Source organism: Anser cygnoides, chromosome 1 (genome assembly GCF_040182565.1).
Source record: "Anser cygnoides isolate HZ-2024a breed goose chromosome 1, Taihu_goose_T2T_genome, whole genome shotgun sequence".
NCBI lineage: Eukaryota > Metazoa > Chordata > Aves > Anseriformes > Anatidae > Anser > Anser cygnoides.
Genome location: NC_089873.1, coordinates 128502511 through 128525379, shown reverse-complemented (window position 1 = coordinate 128525379; position 22869 = coordinate 128502511). Strand labels below are relative to the sequence as shown.

Here is a 22869-nt window from a genome sequence, read left to right as displayed (position 1 = left end):
TGTTAATAAAATTAAAGCAGACAAAAGAACTCAAAAAAAACCCACCAAATTAAATCTAATGCATTTAACAACCCAAACAAAGAACATGATTTTGCACTTTGGGGGGGACAACAAGTTGGGACTTGGATATATCCAGAGCAGACTCCTACCTACTGCCGAAGTCCAAGGAGGGCTCATCCGTGTAAATACCTGACTCCTCTCCTCAGAGCGGACAAGCATGTTGTTAGTGCTTGTTTAAAAGTTTGTAACTTTGTTGGGAAACACCATAAGGATGCAATTAGTATCCATTCAACCTTGTTAATAAGCTCATTTTCAAGTTTTTGGCTAAAAAAAAGCGGCGGTTCAGGAAAGCAGTAAAAGCAGTACACAGCTCTCTCATAGTTTAGTGCTTTGTGGAAGTCCCAGCCTTCGTATTTATGGCTTAACACAGGCACACAACTTCCCTGCCCACAGGAAACCACGAGCACCAGCTCACTGCAACAACCAGTAATTAGTGCTGGATGAGGCAACGGAGGCAGCTGCCCTCCTACCCCCTTCTCCAGGTAGGAAACACAGTTTCCTCCTGCAGCCGGTACCTAAAAGCAGGTTACCTGTTTGGGAGGAGGTCGCCTAAGGATGTTTTGCACCGGGATCCAGACACCGCAGCTCTTTGTACAGCCTGATCCACCAAACAGCGCGATTTAACCAGGCAGACGGAGCGTGACACACGGGGTGCCTGGGAATTACCTGCCGTCCTTCGTGCCCTGCGATGAGCAGACAGCTGAACCTGTGCAGGCTCCTCCACCGTGCTGCTGAAACACCACGGGCAAGCGGAGCAGCCCCTGCTTTCTGGACGGGCTTCAGCCAGTGACTTGAGAGATCAGCTAGAGGATGGGAGCCTTGTCCAACAGCCTACAGGGCCTCCGGTGCCCTCGTCTCTCTCTCTGCTTTCAGGATCTGCTGGGGTCTTAGCAGGGCTGCAGCACAAACAGGCATGGGGTTTCACATCCTTGGTAATCATTATTTGAGCTCCCTACTGAGTTACTCTATAATGAAATCTCCTTCCCTTTTCCTCAAAGAACTGCAGTTGCTCTTTTTTTTCCAGATAAATATGACGGAAAAGTGACTTTGACTGTAGCCCTGGTTCTCTTCCCCCGAAGTCACACTCCCAGGCTCGGAGGTTGTCCTGTCCATGGGAGCAAAGCTGGTGCATAGCAAGGACCTTTCTGCCACGGGCACTCTTCTGTAGCAAGTCTGAAAACCAGACCCGGTGGTCTCTTGTGGCCAGGGAAAATGCAGATCTCAGCTGCTCTGCATTAGATTAACAGCTTGCTTTTTTCCCCCCACACAGCACCTTCCAGCTCCATCTCTGAGCCTCCTCTGCCAACACACACGCAGACAGCGACTCCCCGATGGCAGCCAGGCCCCCGGAAAATTGCGATGACAGCTGCCGGCTGGTTAATTACACCTCAAAGTTGTGGGTCAGATAAACAGCTATTTATTACCAAAGACTCATCCTACTCCCGGACTACTCCACTTGTTTGTTCACTCGGTGAACATTTATTGTCAGATCTGACAGACAATGAGAGCAGCAAACGGCTCGGTAGAGCAGCCGTGACGGTGCCGTGCAACTACTTTGAAAGGTCCTGCAGTAAGTAGCTAAGAAGGAAATTCCTGTTGTCAGCATGGTTAAATTACAGCTCCCATCAATGGAAAGTTTTTCAGAGATCTGAAAGTCAAAACGGCTTGAAACCTGCAATGGGACTCTGTGATTCAGACTAGAGGTAGCAGAAGCTAAATCAAGACTGGAACAAGAGCCTGAGGAAGGAAGAGTGGGCTTGGGAGCAGGCAGGGACTTAAACAACGAAGGAGGCAAGCTGAGGCAGAAACCGAGGGCTTCTGAGGCAAGAACCCTAGCCGGGATGGAGAAGTGGCACTTGTGAAATGGAAACCAGGATGGCGATAAGCTCAAGGATTGTAAGAGCCCCTCGATCATGTTCACAAAACCCTGCACTGCCTTTCATCACTCTCCTGCATTTATCTATGAAACTGTCAAACATACGTCCCACTATTATCGCCAATAAAATCAGAGTGAATTTATCTCTGCCTTGACTGCTTTATGAATGCAACTGGCGAAGTGGATCTGCAGGCTCTGGCCTTGCTCACAGCTGCCATAGCTCTCCAAAGCTGAGGTACGATGAGATGGGATGAAACTTCTGATGTTTTAGGCTGGCTTTCTCAAGACTTCAGGTGTCTTAATCCCATCCAGGTAATATTAAAAGAATATAAAGATTGTAATGCCACATACTTAAGAAATTTGTATGTACCAGAATTGAAGCAGTCTGTGCGATCCTTGTTTCTCTTCCATCCACACACGTATTACACAATTTTTCCTTTTAGGTCCCTTGGCTTATGCAATGCATAGGATGAACCTCCTCAAGAGGTGAACCAAGTTCGCAGCAAAAGAATTGTGATTTATGCTTCCTGCTTCATTTCCTTCTGAAACCGGGAAGCGGTTAGAAAGAGAAAGATCTATCATCTGAAGGCTGCCTTGGAGAAGAGCACTCCAGAGGTGGCTATGTCACAGGGGAAACAAGTGCATTGGATGACTGCTCATTAAATGTGCAACATTAAAAAAAAAAAACTACGTGGAGGAAAATACTGTGCAATCTAATTAAGTACAGACATCATAAATGCATATGCATGCAGCAAGGGTAGCATTAAAATTACACAGGCATCCTCAGTACCAGCATTTCTTAACTCAAGAACTTGACTTCATGAATCAGCTTGCCTGCCAAAAAACAGAAATTTGCTTGCCTTCTGAAAGTAAATATGAAGGATGGAATAACCATTCCTTGGATAATAATTTGTACTCTGTGCACTAAGGCCAAAATTAGTGCATTTACTACACATCTTCATGCAATATACATTATAAAAGTAATGGGTGCAGCAGTAACCTGTGGTGAGAAATTTGATTAATGATGGAAATTCGAATTCTTGTTTCATAAAGCAGACTACAAGCAGCAAGCCAGCACAGACAACTCCACCATTAAAGTAACATAACATCATTTCTATCGCATACTACGAACTACCGACAGAGGGCAGAACAAGGTTTGAATGAAGAAGAAAACCCCACAGCGAAAAAACAGCTTTCACTGTGACGTGGAAAGTGACCTCAGGTTAATATCTTGTACAGTCAGCTTTATCCTGAGCTTTCCTTGTATTTACAACCACACAAGGTTAAAAAGCTTTGCCGCAGTCAGCGCAACATTTAAGAGTCAGCACATCAACATAGAGTGGTTGTGCCTTCTGCCAACCAGAATAATAAAAACAAGGAGCCAGGAGCAGAAAATCCTCTATCAACCTTTTATTCCCTGTCTTAGGGAATAAGGAAAATGCCCAATTAACAACAATGAAGATTTTATTGGGAGGGTGAGGAGGGTGATTTCCTTACAAGTACTACTTCATTTCCCTGCCCTCCCCCAAAAAACCTTTTCCAAGGAGTCTCCACTCTCAAAGGAGCAAGTCTGACTGCTGGGCTAATTCCTTGAGATCATGCCTCATTTTTTGACTGAGGAGGGCCTGCTGCTCCTCTGGGATTTGGTTACAACAAGCACTTCCAAAGAACGTAACTTAAACCAGTTATAACGTCAGCGGTCCTGCAGTAGTGACCTATCACCTTATGCTGAAGGACTCCTTCAAAACCACGTTACTTTGAAATAAATACACACGGAACTAAAATCTGGCACGTTAATCGCTGCTTCAACCCTTTTAGATGGACAACATAAATCTACTTTAACAGATGAAAGAGGTCCAAAACACGTGCACACGCTCTGCACCACGTACTGTTGCATAAACATCTCGGCTACTGCTGAAGACAGAAAGGAAAGTCGCTGCGTCCTGATGAGACATAAGGCCAGCTCTGTCTCGGGCAACCCATACCCTGCTTCTGGTTGAGAAGATGAGCACTCGAGCAGGACAATCAGGTTACTGGAAGCTGAGAGTATGCTTCGTTAGGATCAAGCAGCTGCTTGGACACCTCTTCTGAAATTTGCACTTGAGTAACTGCCAGCAGGTAACGCCTCCATTAATTTTTTTTTCTTACTTTGTTTTTAAACCCATGTACTCTTCTCAGCTCTGTAATATCCTATGGTATTTGGTTTCACAATGTGTTTATATATAGCAGATACCCAAACCTTTGATAGCAGGCATCCCAATGGAAAAGAAGAGTCAGCTGGGGCTCCAAGGCCAGCTCTACGTAACCGCATCCAACACATTCAGACCTTTGGCCAGCCTACACGACCGTGTTCAATGCCTTTAGACCTTTGCCCACTCTACACAACCATGTTCAACATTGTTTAGACCTTTGCCACAGTGCGTATACCCTAAAGTGATGTTGCTGCATTGGAGAAATTCCTGGATCTGATGCAGTTCTGTCAATGGGAAAGCATTTTTCTTCCATATTGTTTACGGTGTTCAGGGAGACGACACAGATGAACGCTCATAAAACAGACATTTGCCAGCACGGAGGTGGCCTTGCATGGGATGTGGCAAGGAGGTCTGTAGAGAAGACCAGACAGACACATCACTGCACTTACCACCCACCATTCTGCTGGCAGTCTCCCTCGTTTCAAATAATATAATCCCAGTCTATAAAATCAAGCTTTTACTCCCTGGAATCTGGTTTCTCTCCTTTGAGGCTGTTCTTTGAACTAATAAAGAATACACTCTTCCACCTGCCACTGCTTCCCTCTGGGTACTGCTGAATGAAGAAATGTTACATTCTTTAAGTTTTCAGGGACTGACTACACTCTGAAGGGAAAAATGGTTTAAGACTGCATGTGACTGGACCTGGACGACTGTTTACATCAAAGAAAAAGTGCTCTTCTTAAACTTTAATTACAGGGTATTGCTGAGAGGCTTTCAGGTAGAGTCAACAAGCAAACAGCAGAAGGGCTTTGCAGATATGTTCAATAAAATCCAATGAATCTGCCTCTTCTTCAGTGATTGCCTTTTTAGAAGTTTTCTTTAAAAAAAAAAAGCTTGCATCTACTTAATTTTATTGTTACGTTTGCCAGGCTAGATGTCAAATGTCACTAGGAAAAAAAAAAGGCACTTTCTATTATGTCTAATTAAGGTACCACGATAGGTATCTGTTGTTATAAAGATGTTAAGCAGATGAAGTCATTAAGGGCAGACTCAGCTGCCAGACATAGGGGCATTTCAGACACCCTGGGCTAATTGTTTAAGACGTGGCCTGGCAGATACCAGAGAGAGCCTGCCAGGGATCTCCCTGCAAGCTCCAGTTAAACAGCTGGGACACACAGTGTCACGAGGTGCCAGCCTTCTGCTCCTGACCTGCACCCTAAATGTTCAAGTTACTCATGTAAATCAAGAGCTCCAGCTGTATACCATATTAACATGAAGGTGTCAGTAGCAAGATATATCCTACTGGTATGTTTACTTAAGATAAAATTACCCCAAGGTGCTGGCCAAATAACTTTTAAAAGATACCTAAAGTAGATTCAGGTTGTTTGGTGATTATGTTCAATCTTAAAAATATTTTAATTACTGTACTAGAAAGAAAAAATTGCTAGAACAGAAAAGGCAGATCTTTTCATTTCCGCATGAGCCCACAAACACCTCATCAGCTCCCTGGAACTGCATGCCTTATTATAAACCATACGTAGCCATAACAGGGCCCCAGGCAGGCTCCAATATCACACAGACATAGCAGATGCATCTCAAGATCACTTGGAGAACTGATAAAATTAGCAAAACATTAGCAAAATGCTTTTTATTCATGAATACGCTAGATTCGTAAGTGAGCTTTCCGAGCCCCTAGAGTTAAACGTTATGTCCAGAGCCTTAGCAAACAGCTCCAAGTGCCCTAACGCGAGCTTCGAGGTAGCTATTGCTCTACTAGTCACTGACCAAAGCAGCCACAGCTCTACAGATAGCTCCAAGGCAGATCTGCAGCTGGGGGCTTGACCATGCGCCCATTCCACTTCTGCTCCCACCGAGAATTTTATCTTTTGCACAATACCAGCAGTAGCAGTATTTTTATCAAGGTATTTCTTACAAAAATGTGAGAGTTGACTAAAAACTCTGAATTTTGCAAAGTTAGATACGGAGAAGGAAAGCAGCAAAAAAAAAAAAAAGGAGGCCTGAAGATTCTCATTTATTTATAAATGCTACCAAAATGTTTAATTATTTTTTACTTAATTGCAGATGATTTTAGTTAAGCATTTGCAGTAAGGTCTAAGCAATTTCTGGAGCTGTTTTATCAAAAAAGAGGACATTATACAGTATCAGAACTGCAAGCGTGAATGATTTTTCATACTTACAGCTTAAAACAATTTAAGCAGTTTGTAATTTTGTTGTTTATTTAAAACAGAACTTTCTTTTAAAAATCTTTCTTTTTTCTTCTACTAAATGTAGAAATTTTCACTGTAAAAGATAATCAAATTTGAAGATGCACTGACTGAGATGTGGGAAAATTGGTCTCTTTAAAATTGATCCAGTCACGTTTTCTTATGATTGAGAAGGTACCATAATTAAAGTTTTCAAGAATATTAACCAAAAATAATAATGTAGCCCTTTCCCCCTTCAGTGAGCTAACTATGCATAGGGTTTAGAGTAAGAAGCGGAACAGAAGACGACCATAATCCCAGAGGAATTTGTGCATTCATGACACTACCTTGATAACAGTTTCATTCCGTGCACACACTGTGTCCAAGGAGAAGCCATCCTTTCCGAACCTGCTCCCCGAGCAACTAAATAATCTTAAAATTCTGTGCACAGTTATGCACTACTCTTTCAGCACATCTGATGAATGAAAAAAAAAAGTCCTGGAAAGAAAAATATGCATTCTGGAATGGATAAAAAAGGGAGAAAAACATAAATACTACTTCTAATTCACAATTAATATTTTGAAAATAAGCAATAGTAGAGTTCACTAAGGAATAATTGTTGGTGCCCGCTGGAAATAGGCTAAAACGACAAACCAACCCCCAAGCCCCTAAATTCATAAACATTAAAACTGTAGCATTTTCCCCCTCTTCTATGAGAGCTTTTTTTTCTTCCACTGCATTTCTCTTGAATTAGCAATTGAGCTGGCACATATTTAGTAGTCTTGTTGCATTTGCTAACTTGCACAGACTGGTTTCACTGAGCCCAGCAGAACGACTCTGTTAGAACAGGTGGAAATACCTCGTCAGGCCCAGGGAGCATTCACATACTCCACCCAAGTCTGCAAGAGGCCCTATCACTCACGTACTGCCATAATTAATAACCTGATGAAAAAATCCAGTTACTGGAAAGAGCTTCTATAAATACCTAAATACCACTTGGCTAGTTGACTTCATCTCCCGACCTTTACAAGAAAAATCATTATCATAGGACGGTAAGCCTATGAATCATAGTTATTTTCTCAAATTATCGAAGAGAAATGCTTTAGCATTATACCCATTTGTTTATCAATCTCAGTGACTTCAGCCTGAACAGCAGCATTTAAGGAACATGCACATCAATACAAAAGAAATTCAATCTCTTTCCAGAAACTTTTTTCTTTTTTTTTTTTTTTTTTAAAGCCAGGTATCATTCATTATTACTCACTGAAATAAACTAGAAACAAAAGCTTTGCATTTGCAGTGTAGTTTAATACACTGCTACTCCTCATTAAAAGTTGGTTTCTGGACGTGTGGTACACATTTATATATCAACACCTGCAGGTGTTATGTACTTATCATTATGCATTAGACAACCTGAGCCAAGTGAAAACCAGCATTGCACCGAGACACGCTGATATTTTAAGCATCAGCAAACAAGATAGAAAGGGTACGCACTAATTTCCCCCACCTCCAGTTAGCATGTAACCCCCAAGCACACATTAAAAAACACTTCCTATTGAAGTTAATTGGCTTTCCTGGTGCATAGCACTGAGCGTTGAGCTCACACTTTAGCAGTTTTACAGTTTTCATCGCTGTGTTGTGCTCTCGAATGATAGCTAAGGTGCATGAAGACAGCACAAGCAAAGGGAGAGCACAGACCTGCTCTTCTAGGTCCAGATACCAAGGGCTTTAGCGGCGTCCTTCCAGCCAGCGCAGTCTTGCGTAGCCCCCGCGTGGACAAGGAGCTGATCTGCAGCTGGAGCTCCATCCCTGCTGGTTCAGTGCGTTGTTTTTTTTTTTTTTTTTTTTTTTCCCCCTTTGCTGACGATGACAACATTTAGTCAAACCTTCACAGCAACTTCCAACGCTGTAATTTAAAACCAAGGGGTGCAGGAGCCAGTGTTTGCAAAGATGGTTATTTGGAGAAAACTGCTAGCTTTTCGCACACGAGCATCTGGAAAAGTTACTGCATCCTGCTTCACAGCAAAGAGAAAAGGTGAGATGATTTTCCCACCATGGCAACAGCCTGAAGCGTGGGTCAAGCTGCAGGGGCAAAACAGACTCCCGTAGCCCTCTGCAGCACAGCAAATGCTTGCAGCTGGGACGGCTGAGAGGGATTAAAAAAAAGAAGTCCTATAATCTAACTCCTGATTAACCTCTACGTCAAGGTACCCATACAGAAGCTTGACACAGCAAAACTAGTTTACTCCTAAACCAACCAAGCCAGAGGGCATCCTTCTGGAGCCTTGAGTAAAAATGACAACACATATTTGTATTCTCATTAACCATCATTAAAAAAAAATAGTCACTGATGAAATGATAAAATAATGTTTTGATCTATGGACAAAGGACAGTAGTCACCCAGGGAAGATAGAGGGGAAGACAGAGGCTTGGTGAATGAGTAGGTAAGACGTGGTATTTTGTGCAACGTAACACTGACCTTAAACAATCCACTCCACACGTATGTATTGGGATAACTCTAAAATCCTTTAACTAACATTTTTTCATTTCAAGTCTAATTTTCTTGAGATTGCAACTATGGTTTGGGATTTTATGAGTTTTAGAAAAAGTATATTTACAGAATCAAGAATATATATTTAACTTCCAACAACACTTACAAAAAGGCTGTTATCAGCATGTCTTTCATTCCCGAGATACTTTTTTTTTTTTTGCTAGACAATACAGTTCACTTTTTAACATTACCTTCATTTTTCATAATACCCTGTCCCTCATCATTAAGTCAGTGATGACTGAAGATTTGGAGAAGACTTCAGAGTGTTCCTCTTCTGTTCTTTGTGGTGAGCAAAATGAATATGAAGCATTTCACAGAAGAACCTGTTCGCCATTTTCCATTTACGCATCATCCCATAAAAAAACTACATAAAGTGCTGATGACTTACTAACATGGCATGCTCCCGTCAATGACTAATCTACATGATTTCCACTTTCCTATGCCCCAGGCTGATGCAACACTGAAACTGCACGTTATTCTGCACAGAAGAAACTAATGTTTCCCAACGGAGAAAATATATTTTCCCTGTGATTTGGCAAAAGCTTCAAAAAAGAAGCAAAGCTGATTAATCCCCAGTGGATATTATCAAGTGAACTTTATCCTCTGTGGACTTGACTATGATTAGGAGCAGGAATTAAAGCGTTGCTTTTACTGGGCTTCACACTAACAATAATTCCCACGGATTTATTTAAGGGAAAGGAAGAGCATCCACTGACATACCACAACCAAAACAATGCATTCTAGGAACAAGCACAGCCAATACTCACAAGGAAGAAAAGTTTATACGATTTGACATCTTTCTTTACCCTTTTCTCTTGCATTCTAGTAGGTGTATTAGGCCAATGTACTTCACCACAGGAGACGTTTAATCTCACCCATGGTGCCTAAATCCTGCTCCATTTTTATGGAAAGACAATGTTTCCATTTTGCAAAAACAGCCAAAAAGCATTAGATCTATTCTATTATTATTTAGAAGAATATTTTTCAAGGACAAGAGACAGTACATAGACAGAGTCACTAACACAAATAAAGGTGAAAAAATTACGCGAACCTATTTTCTTAAATATTAATTTCATTGGAATTTTTGCACTTGAAATAGTGTTAAAAATATTAAGACTACCTTGTTACCACTCCAAAAGATAAATCTTCCTTTAATCTGTTATTTCTCAGAGGATTATTCACTGAGTTTCCGCTGCAAATCTTCTTATCTGTTTACGTAAATTCAGAACACTAGACACATTATACATGAGCTCTTAACCTGCAGAATAAGTAAGATATTTTACCACAACAAAACTTTCCTACACAAGAGAGATGAGCGGATTGTGCTTCCACAGAGTTTTCAAGTCTTAAAAAGAGGAAGTTTTATTTCAGGGTAAGAATTTGGAACATTCAACAGGATTTAAAAAGCTGTGAAACACTAAAGGATTAAACAGGAATGAAAGCTATCTGCAGAAAGTGACTTAACAAAAAGTGATTAAATTATGTGCAAAGATGAACACACATACACTGAATCCAGAATTCATTGCTGGCATTTCATTCAAATGCCATTCTTTATTATTTCTGTATGAATACTGATGACAGGACAGAGGATTGGACAGACAGATGGGTGACAACCGAAATCTTGAAACTGAAGCCAGACACTTAAAACCCAAATCAAAGTCCTTATTCCTTTGCATGCCCTGAGAAACAGAGCACATTCAGCGAACGAGGACACTATGCCACTGAGGGTCTTCTGCCTCCAAGGTCCCAGCTACTCACACAGGATAACCTTGGAAGAAAAGAACACCCATGACAACTTAAGAAAATCTATCATAAGTTATGCAAGTTGCTAAAAACAATAAACACAGAAACCTTTATGTTCTTGTTATATAACAAAATTTCAGAAGAATATCGGTACCTCTTCTGCACATTATTTTCTTAGTAATATATAGAATAAAGGTGGTGGGAAAAAAAAAGAGAGGACTTCCATTAGCCAAAAAGAGCTGTGAAATATAACAATTTAAATATTCCAGGAAAACAACTGCCTGACATTACTCTGTACTGATTTTCAGAGCACCTACCTATTTGCCTGCCACACTGAAACTGGCAGGTTTAAAGGAAGGCAGGGGGCAACGTATGAAATGAGCACTTTGAAAGACGTTTAATCCAGTATCAAGCTATTAAATTGCCAACATAAACTGACCAACAATAATGGAAGAACTTCCACTGGAAATTTTTTTGCTTATTTATAAAATGCAGAATGAGAAACTGCTAGTGCTTGCACTTGATCAAAACAGCACTGTCTGCTAAAAACTGGATGATAACAGATGAGCTTAAATGTTTTGTGCCAAATAAAATAAGCTCTAAAAGGAATATACTTGTACAAGTAAACAGTGGCATAAATGTACTAAGACTGAAAAGTGATTGGTGAATTCACACTCATTTTTTTCCTGTGGGAGATGCCACACTAAATACATGGTAATCGTGCAGTCGTATTTCTTTTTTTTTTTCTTTTTGTATACAGATTAGCCTAGTAGCACATGGTACGGATGTGTTTTGAAATAAAACAAAGCTCTTCAATAAAGATAAATGCATGGTGAATAGGAGAAATTAAAGGTCACGTATGCTTGGCAAGTGATACTTTGTTCTAATTGATTTTGGAAGAACTTGAATGGTGAGTTAGCAATTAGAGGATCTACTTACAGTACAATGTAATTGTACATTTTGGAAGACAAACACTAGTTAGCTCAATTTATTAGATTTTTCTCTGTAAGTCTATGATGAGTCTCTATGTGGATTAAGAGGTATTTTCTATTTAAAATTTCCTTTGCAATTTTCCCTGGTTCATTGTTCCTCCCTCTCCCTTCTCTTCTGTGTCATCACGATTTTGGTTTTACTAAAAAAATTTCTTGGCAGGAAATTCAACCTGGCTGACCCTGCAAATAAAACAAACATAGCTTTATCTGGCACCACAGTGTAGGTGTTTGAAGTCAAAAGCTCAGAATCCACTTTGCACCAAGAAGATCGCAAAATAATCCTGTTTTAAGGATTAAAACACCTTGCTGTGTCATCATCTTCCCCCACCTCAATCTCAACACTAAGTCTCAAACTAAGTTTCTTTCCTAGTCGATTATTTTCCTTTTTATGCCACCAAACCAGTAGGACAGAAAAGTCTAGTTTTATGGAGTCCTTCAGTTATTATGACACTTGTACCAATAAAACTTCCTCTCCAGTCATTCTGTAACTTAATATCTATTTACATTTCATTCCTTATCTATGTTAATATCTCTCTGAGGTTTCTACTGAGACAACCAGACTGTCCACCTTGCACAGGCTACCAAGAGGTCACATTACAGCTACCGAGCAGAGACAGATGCACAACTTTTCCCGTTCCAACATTGTCAGCTATGTCGATACAGAATTCCTACACAGGATCCTACAAAATTGAACAAGTTTCCACAAAAAAAATCATCCTCTCAGCAATACTGCAGGCACAAACCGTCAGTCCAGCAGCCTGACAAGCACAACTGCACAACACAATTATAGAAATACCACAAAATTATCAGTGGATTTTTTCTTCTTCGAGCAGGCAATCAATTTCTATACATTCATAGATTCAAATCAGGACGTCTTTTCATCACCTTTCTTTTGGTTTGCTATAAAGTTATTTAGGATCAACCATATATACAAAAACATGTCCTACTGCTGGGGAAAAAATGCTATGTTCTACCTCTATAACCCAAAGTGACTATATCATATGATCATATGGGTATATCATATGATATACAGGTATAACAGAAGGCGAGTTTTTTGAGAGAGAGTTGAGATAGAGTTGTTTGAAATAATCTTGCATGAATTATGCAATATCAACCAAATTACAAACGATAAAGAATTGCTAGAAATATTATGTATTACTTGGAACCCTTAATTAAAAATTTGCCCTGTTTACAAACTGCACAGACACAGAGCAACAGAAAGAGCAACAGAAAGGGCTAATCCAAAGGAGGCAAAACCTAAAACACACTATTTAATGACCTCAGTAGCCTCCACAGCAGCCAAGGTCCAAGCACTTATCTGTGTAGTAAAAGATCTACTGGACAGCATGAGAAGCTTTGGGCAAACACTGAAATTACCCTGTATCCACCTGCTCCTTCTGTTTCACCAGTGAACTCGTTTATTGAGAGGGTTTACACAGGACACTGCCCCCTTAAAAGACATCTCTAGTAGAGTGAAGGGACTAATGCCATACCGGTAGGTTTTTTGTTTATTTGGGTTTTTGATTATTTGGTTTTTGGTACGTTTTAAGTTGAAATATTGAGTAAATGTAAGCTGTAACTGCTCAACAACCCTCCACAACTCACCCTGTATTCCTCGCCATCAGCAAAGCCACCCAGAGCTGCTGGCTGTCCTGAGCAGCCTGGAAGACATTACTAATTTGTTTCATGTGGAAGAACCACCAAAGTGCTCAATCCTGTGTGGCTGGTTATCTGCAGCCCAGGGGCTGCTGCAGCTGCATATGGACAGCACTACTCGTGCACTGTAACCATGTCATTTACAGGGAGGCTTATAAAGTGTTAAGTGCATTTAACAACAAAAAAAAAAAAATAAAGTGTTCAAAGCTGGCAGTGGCAACTCTTCTGTTTTAGTCCTAAAAAACCACACATGCCTCACTACCCAAGCCTATGATCATGCTAGGCCAAATACTTTATACATAAAAGATGCTCACAATAAATGGTTCATTTAATGTACAGAAACAACTGCTGGTGCACAGACAACCAGAAGCCACCAAACCACCCATGCGCTAACTGCACAGAGGGCCATCAGCTGCTCAGAGAGAGGGAGGAAAAGATGCTCTGGTCCATAACCCTCTCCTGGAGAAGCCAGCAGTCACCTCCTGCCCAACGAGTGAAGTCAGAAGGAGTTAAAAGAAGGCTTAGTTAGAAGTTAAATTAGGCTTCGGGGAAAAGAAGGAGGTTGATACCTACACCAAAGCAATGTTTGTTCCCCCGACCTCGTATTAACCTTTCTTCTTCTTCCTAATTGTAGGATGTACTGCTAATGAACCTGTCCTCAGACCAATGGCTACAGTGACAACTAGAGTCACTAGGTTTTGAGTGCTGCAATGGAAGCATTTTTGTTTTGAGACCTTAAAAAAAGTCTTAGAAGGAAGGGCATCTGAAAAGCACACTTGCTGAAGGGGAGACTCCTACTGCCTGTAATCCATAGGTAAGTTCAACAAGGTCAGGGCTATTTGCATATTAAATCCTGTGACTCCAAAGGACCAAGGTGAAGAGTTTACTAAAGCCCCCTTGAAGAAGATCCACATAATTTAAAATAAATAAGGAGATAAATAAGAACCCATACATACATATAGCACAACTGCAACGAGTTCTGAAATTGATAAAAAGTAGACCCAGGAGGAAAACTCTCAAATTTCAGCTTGAAAAAAGGAAGTTTTCAAGATGAAAACAAATAACTAATTTGCCTGCTGTGCCAACAGCTTTTGATTATTAATACTATCTATATCTAGACAGATAGAAGACAGTATCTTGCATGGTGCAGCTGCGATCAACAGCACGAAAGTAAAATCATTCTTTTAAACTGCACTACCACAGCTAATTCCAGAAGTTATTTTCAGAAAATATTCTGTAGGGCTTTTTGGAAATAGAGCAAAGTGAACTATTGAACACTATTTGAAGAGATATCTCCCCCCCTTCAGAAATATTAAAAATATAGGTAAATAGGTCATTCAATTTCACTCTCAAAATGACTCTGACAAAGACATCTGCCAGCTAACGTAAGAAACTGAGTTTCCTTCCTCTCACTGGAAGAAGATCCAGACTTTTTCTAAGCACTTTCCATCTTTTAAGGGTATAGTAAAAATTAATAGGTCTACTACTGTAGTTTATGCAAAGCTAACTTCTACAGGAAGATCAGTGCACAGAGCTCTGTTAGTACTGTCTTTTTAAACAAAAATACACAACACTTTACACAGTGAATACATCGTTATTTCAAGATTACATTTCTTGCTGGCAAAGAGATCAGTTGGAAGTGTTTATTATATGAACAAACAAAGATTGGATTAGTCCTTACATTTTTGCATGTGTGTTTTGTTTAGACCATGTTAAACTGATTTTCAGGATTAAAAATGTGCAGTAAGATTTAGGAAAAAAATATATTTCTGTGAATAGATATATGCCCCGTCATAAATATATATGGCAGAATGGGGGAGGACAGGAAATGAAAACAAGATGTAAAAATGTATCCCAGTTTTCACAAGCACAGTGATAAACAGTAGCACCTTTCAAAACAATGAAGATTGTACTGCAGGCTTATTTATCTTTTCTGTCCTTAACACCATGCCCAAGCCATGATGCTCACCAATTTACAAGGTTATCTCAAAGATCAGCAAGAAAACTGCTGCTACAGCTTCCATATGCAGGGCAGACCAGGAATGATCACACCAAAACCCGTTTCCCTAACACAGCAGTGCCCTGGCAGTTTTCACCTCAGGATCAGGATCTCTGCCCAGAGGCAGCACGCGCTGTGTTACAGCCAAGTGAACAGCTCTGTGGTGTGAAGGACAATACACAAGTTATGCTTCACTGGTGACAGATGTTACACAATGTTGACTCTTACATTTTATTTACCAAAGAAAACAAGCTGTATTTATACATACCTGGGAAATATGGGTGTATAGATAACGCTGCCAAGGTGACACGTGATGACAGTGCGATTGGGATAATTACCTGTTTCTACCTTAGCAGACTACTGCTACAGAGAGGATCAGTACCTCAGGCCCTGTTTCTCCTGATCTCATGCAGTTTTCCTCACACATTTTATTTAAAAGAGAACAAACGGTTATAGGAATCTCTCCCTTCCCTGCTTCTTTTCTGGAATAATTCAGCTTCCACTTAAAATGAAGTCTTGCTGTTGGGCCCTGCCTGGGCGTGCATGCCCTTCTTTGGCCCGCCCTACAGGTCCACACCTGCCTTCCCACTTCTTGGACTCGATCCACATGAACTCTTTTCTCTTCCCTCAAAACCTCACAGCTGAAAATAAAACCATTTTGGTCACATCCCACGTGCCTTGCTGCCACAGCCCCAAGGCTTCCAGCGCAAACACCCTGCGCCCCACTGCTGTGTCCACTTCCCCAGCGTGATCAGCCAGAGGAGGCTCCTGAGGTGCCACAGGGCTCTCTGGCAGGACACACGTGCAAGTTTTACTTATGCAACCACGTTATGTCTCACCCCCAAAAATTTCTCTGGGCTGAACACACAGATAGGCAGTACCGCAACATGGAGGGATGAGCTCAAGTGAGAGGCGAGCCTCGGCTGCCTCACGACATGGCGGCACAGGGCCTGCAGCATGCCAGGCACAAACACCCGGCCTAACCCAGCGAGCCAAATTAGCTGAGGCGAGGCTGTGAATTAACAGGGAACCCAGACTGCTCACATTTTAATTTTTCAATCATTAAGGTAGGACAGACTTAAAACCACAGTAAAGAAGAGCATTTGTTTCCTTGCCATAACTAACTGATATTTTTCTTCTCATGAACTATTTAGAAGAGTTGCAAGGTTATAAGGCAGCACTTACTGCAGTACACCTTAAAGTTCCTCTCACTTCCAGTAGTAGTAAAAAAGAGAATCAATGCAAATCAAATGGATTACTAAAATAGAAATATTTCAAAGTTGACATCATCTTTTATAGAACTTTACCTAGGGGCTCTCATACAAAAAAAAATATGCTTTGTATTCAATTTACTGTCAAAACAGGTATACTCCTATTTTTTAAGGAATTTTGTCCAAAAATATCTAAAATATTTGATGAAAAATGACGCGCTAGTTCTTAATCAGTATCAAGATGCCAATATACCACTTTCAGAACAACTTTAATAATATGATGGTAATAGCACAAATTTAATTAGAGATGGAATATAAAACCTCAAGTGACCTGCTCCTCTTACAATGAGTTGAAAAATTGTTCAACTTTCCCCTTTCTTTCCTCTGAATTATCTGAATAGTTTTTTGGCATATATAAATATCCTTGCAAGTGACCTGACCCAAACTATAACAACGTCAGCAGGGTTTTTATCTGAAAGGATTCAAGGATCCAAGTGCAAGATTCAGTGCGTCCATACTGATACATCTGATATACACAATGACGAGGCATGGGGCATTCCTTTTGTTATGACTAAAGTTAGCTTAACTTGTGCTAATACTCAGAAAGCTCAATTCCCGGTGTGTTTTTTGTAAGAGATGGGAAGGTGCGGAGACAGATCTGGTTTAAAAGAATTGTAACATCATTTAGAGTTGGATCCTCCCAAGTTTGCTCGCCCCCGCCACTGACAGACGGATTCTCAGCTTATTTTTAGCTATACAATCAGCATTACCAATATCTTTTTATGATACATTCAGTGTATTTTTTGTAACAGAAAAATCACTGACAAAAATTCCTAGTGTAAACACTAACTATGGCAGATTCAGAAATAGTCAAGCAAGAACAAACCATTAAGTCTGTAACAAAAAAAACACTGAAAAATCTCATCCTTAGCTAAAATTTTGGCCCAGCAGCCTCAGAACCCCCGTAAGGAACATTTCTTCCATTTTCCCCCACACACATACCTGTCTGCAAAAACATTTTTTTCCATAGAGCTACCATTTCTGAATCCTCAGACAAATCTCTCTGCTTTAAAGTTTTAAAGACTTACTTGCCACATTTTAAATAACAGCATCTCATCACACTACACAGATAAAGCAATCACAATTTCTGTTTGATACACCACTTTTCAAAATAAGTCTTGGGGTACCACAGCCACTTCAATGCGATGCTCAGAAACTGAGGGCGAAGGTCTGAGTGCAAAAGCTCTGTATAGATGTAAAAAATTTCCAAGTGATAAATAGGAAAGGGTGAGGGTGATGGCTCAGAGCCTTCAAGGGCAGGCTGTGGGCGCTGCAGGCTTTTCTTGTCAGCTGTGGGAATTCAATGAGCAGAACAATTTTGGAAGCTTGTTACTGGTTCAGTGAGCAAAGGAAGCTAACGAACACTTAGCAGAGCACCACGTTACCAGCCAATTAAAAGCTGTACATTATTGCACCACCTCACTGAAAGCAATAGGCAGGAACATCATCAACTTTGCAGATCTGCTCCCTCTTTATAAAAAAGACCCGACAAAGAAAAAAAAATACACAGGAGTCTATACACAGTCATTCTTCCCGCAGCTATCATTTCAGCACAAACGGAGGCATGTCCCTGAGCAGCTGTACTCGAAACATAAACTGTTTTTATTTGGTGAATACTGTGATTACCTTAATATAACTTATTTGGGGTGAGTCTGTACACAATTCTTTAAAAAGAAAATTGCCTCTTTGCTAAGTAATGTTTTCATACCACTAAGTAGCCAATTTCCACACAACCTCTGTTTTGCAGAGAGTAGTACTATGCTCTCATCTATTATACGTAATTATAGCAGAGAAGATCACTTGGATACTAGCCCTTCTATACTATAACAGCTCTGAATTCAGTGATAAAAATAGCTGCCTAAAATACTCAGGGCATTATTTTCCCATGGTAATGAGCCAATTAAAGCTAAGCACATTTAAATATTAATAATCAACACAGCTATATATCCAGTTAGCATCATAGCTGGGTGAGTAGCACTTGCATTGCGATCATTTCTTGAGAATCCAAGCAGGGGGAGATGAACTGGGCCAGCTTACAACAGCTGAACGAGATTATATTTTTGATAACTGCCTTCTGGTGCTGCAGAATCTAATTTCCATACAGAAAAAAAAAAGTTTTTTTGGCAAATGGAAAATATCTCTGTAATTTTCTACATATGCCTCAGTCAATGGACGTGTGGATCACACCTACTATTTCATGAGCTGTGGAGTATTGATTTAGGCAAGAGAAGCTTGCCTTGTTCTTCCACCCACAATCAAACAAAAAACATGAAATCTCCTCCAATTCTTCCATTATTCATTACATCAGAAATAAGCAGCTTGACATAAATAAATTCCTTAACAGCTTGAATGCCTTATTTGTAAATGGCAAACAAAGCTCTGTCTCAGTATAACAGCTTTTCCTGGGGAGTCAATTTATTTTAAAAATAAATTCAGACATTATCATACCAAGACATAATTACGGGATTTCATATGTCTGAAGTATCAAAGCTGTGCAATTAGACTTCTATAGCTAAAAATCAGTAAATTAACAGTTACATTGCAGGCCCTATCAGATTTGCTTCTAGGAGTGGAGGAATCCATATACTGCATCGCTGTATACCTTGATCCTGCTATGGATACATACACTTACATTCCTCGTACCAATAGCTTATACCAATGGCTCTGTCCACATGCAGAAATCCATCAGTGGCCACCAGCACAGCTGTGTCTCAGAGAAGATAGGCTTTCTGAGGCAGCATGGCTACAAATACCTCTACATTGCTGCAACAATGCTCTTATTAAGATTGCCCTCGTGAAAAGTAGTTAGATGAATTCACCCAGTTGATCTAGTGTTTCAGTATTATGCGCACACACTACTGGCACCACAGAAATGAAGAACAGAACGAGGCATTGCAGCCTCTAAGGACAAAGTCCGCGTATATCAAAAAAGACCTATGACTGAGTGCTTTGGTGCCAAGGTGATGGATGTTCTATAGAGACCTGATGGAGATTACTCACCCAGCAAGTCTCTCATGCACTCAAGTGGGGTATTTGAAAACAATTTTTTTTTTCTTAATTACTTTTTAAGGCTTATCAAGGAAATTTTCATCCTACTCACTATACCAAAATAGCTAGAAGTAACACCAGAGGATGCCTAACCAAAACATCTCAAACCTCCAGGCAGCAGATTACATTTGGGGATTTCTATTCCAACATGCGCACGAGCACAGCACATCTCTCACCTTTTCCACCTACGCAGCACATGAGACCATGCACTGACTTGCAAGGGTATAGGGAGTGGGGGGACCACTCTATGTAGTGGGAAAACGGGGATACCAGGGGAATGCTTTGAAGGCAGGACACCCAGCTCCACCACAGCTTGGCACCATCGCCTCTCCCACGCCACGACTGGTGAATAAAACGTGGGGAGTCTGGCAGAGCGCAGCTCGAGCAGGCAGCTATGTCTGGCAGGTGGGAGGGAGGTGACAGCACAGCTCTTTAAAGCTAGTGGCAGGTGCTGACCTGCCTGAACAAGGGAATTTCACACTTAAGCTGCACAACCTGATGGGTCTGAGTTTGGATTTTGACTAGCACTTGAATTTGTTCTAAAATACAGTATTATGTCTGAGTATGACAACTAGCTTCTTTCAAAGTATTCTGACTGTGGCTATCTAAATATACACTTGCTTACAAAGGTCATTAGGTAAATCAAAATCAAGGGCTTGCATGACACTACAAGGCAAGGAAGAAGGGCTTTCATTTGAGATCCACTTTATTTTACATGCTTATCTTTTTCGTAAAGATAATCCAAGCGATGTTTGAGGACACGGGGGGAGCATGATAATACAACATACAGAAGCATCCTCTGACATCCGCACACACAAAATCAGACCAAGCTAAATATTTTGACATAGGGAACCTAGAGAAGAAAGAGCATCACTTTGATAGTCTCCAGAGGCAAAAAAAGCTTTTAAAAAGGAAAACAAACGCAAATAGTCTGTGTGGGAAGACTGAGTTAAGGCATTATGAAGGTTTAACTACAGGCTCTTAAAATTTTTGTTTTTATTCTCTGCAATCGCTCAAGCCCTAGTTCAGAATATTTTACAAAGCAAGTCAACCTTTCAGAGTAGTACAGTGAAAATTCCCTTAATGTGCACATCTCAGAGCCCTAAAGGGCTTCAGAGAACTGTGACCCTTCTTAAGGGTGAAAACTTCACTTCTTTTACATGGCTGTACTCTTAAATGTGTTGTTAACAGTGATTCTTTGGCAGCTTTAACAAAAAAAGTTCAAGAAATAGTCTGCAGCACCATAAAAGAAGCCTGATTTAACCGAGGAGAAAGCACACAGCTCCAGACTAGGATCAGCCCAAAGAGGCGTAATAGCCAAGCTCAGGAAACCAGGGCTGGGCAGGCGGCTTTCTCAGGGCTGCAAAGCGAGACAAATGGGATACACCACACGGAGAGTGCGAAAGGCGGCCGTCTGAGACGTGGCAAAGCAGGGAAGGGATCCCCCTTGCTCCTCATCTTGCCTGAGCAGACATTCCCAAACCAAGCAAGGACCACCACCAGGGACGCTAGCACTTCAGGCTACGTTTTCCAGTCCCATCCGATGGACAGACCTGTTAGAAGGTAACTTCTGTACATCACAGGGATATTGGAAGGAAAAACAGGAGCTTGGTCTAACCTATGTAAGCATGAGATTTCACTAAGAAATCACTTCGTGAAACACAGAATTTAAAAAAGGGCAATACATTTGCAACACAGTGTGCTCCTGGTTTAAACTTGAAACCAACAGAGCCAAGCCTGGACACTGTAGGTGTATATTGTTCTCCTTTGCAGAGACCAGTTCTGGACAACTGGGTCATATTACAACAGCATAGAGAGGAGATAAAGATGTGGATATTTTTGAAAAAGATGGAAAACAAGCAAATGCAATACTGCTATTGCATTCCTGAAGGTGATACCTTACAATCTTAAAGATAAAAAAAAAAAATCATATTAGGACATGCACGTGAGTTTACTTACAGCAAACATGGGTAAGATCCGCAATGGAAAACTAAAGTACTTGACGGTGTTAAATTTTCAATCTACTTACCTTGGAACTTGGTAAGAAGTGGACCATTTACAATAAAACCCACGATATTTGAACCCCATCAGAAACACTGTTTGCCTTCTTTGATTTATAAAGGCAACATAGTAAGAATAAATGGCCTTCCAAAATGAAGGCAGAAGACAAGAACTCTGAATTTTCTTTGGGAGCAGACTGTTGCTGTGTTCATAACACACAACAAGGCCCATTGGTGAACTAGGGGACAAATGTCATGCTTATCTGCTCAGGAGCATCAGACAATGTTATGTTTCAGAAACAGCATTACCGTAGGTGCTTTGAGATAAGGCTATTAATAGGAACAATAGTGACATCTTCAAAATCAAACAGTTTCCTAGCTTCCGAGTACTTCCTAACTTCATATCCTTATCTTGATTAAAACACTCTAGGATTTTAAAGGACAACTTATGAAGTTCCTTTGAACATCAGACAACAGTAAGTAATGATTTTGCTGTGGAGGACTACATTTTATCTGATTAAAATGTAAAGTACTGAACAAGTAATAAGAGAGCAGTCTTGATACAACTAAATATTCTTTCTCAAAATTACTACTGGTTTTAATGGAGAACTGAAAATCTCAAGCCTACATTATGGTTATGTATTTATGAAACTGGATGATTAAACACAAATAGGAAAAAAAGCACAGAAATACACAGCAGTCTTGTAGATTTTACGAAGACAGAGTTGACAAAGTTTTCCTTGCTGCATATTTTCTGCAGAAAGTTCAGTTTCAAATGGAATTGGGACTTCACAGTGCAAATAACTGATAATGGAATTTAGAAACAGAAACTCATTCCACCTATGCCAAATTGTGGACGGAGCTGAAGTTTCTTAAAATATTTGAAATTATCATTAATACTTCTAACACAAACTATACAATTATTTTCCACACGCTACACATAATTTAAGAGACAAACTGCAAGTAGCCAGCCTCTGAATGAGCATTAAGAATGCCAATCACTTAGAAGAAAAGATTGTCACATCTCCAGACAGTGACATAGCCGTGTGAAGGACACAAGAGGCACGGGGCTGCTTGCTTAGCCCACCCTGGCCAGAGCCAGCAGCTTAGGGATGTTCTGCACAGACATCCCTAGTAAGAAAATACCACCCCCCCCATTTGACATGCCATACTGGTCCGTCCTCTACAAACTGTCACTCTTACACACTCAGCATCAACAAGACCGTGTGACTGTAAATTCTATGATTTTCTTTATAATGCCTTCTGGAAAGGCATTT

The 22869-nt window shown here is 40.5% G+C and overlaps 1 protein-coding gene across 11 annotated transcripts in view; it reads right to left on the bottom strand.

Annotated features, from left to right (window-relative positions):
* The window catches only part of MAP7D2 (MAP7 domain containing 2), a 78059-nt gene that overhangs the window by 36952 nt on the left and 18238 nt on the right, over positions 1 to 22869 (bottom strand). For 8 of the 11 annotated variants that reach the window (XM_048066714.2, XM_066981054.1, XM_066981067.1 and 5 more), the window contains exon 1: positions 8031 to 8154. The exons of 2 other annotated variants lie outside the window; for them this stretch is intronic. In XM_048066714.2, the coding sequence (XP_047922671.2) occupies positions 8031 to 8139 (109 nt within the window). In that variant the 5' untranslated portion in view covers positions 8140 to 8154. Of the gene's footprint in view, positions 1 to 149; positions 347 to 8030; positions 8155 to 22869 lie in introns of those variants that run through there. One more of the 11 variants, XM_066981061.1, reaches the window with a different exon arrangement.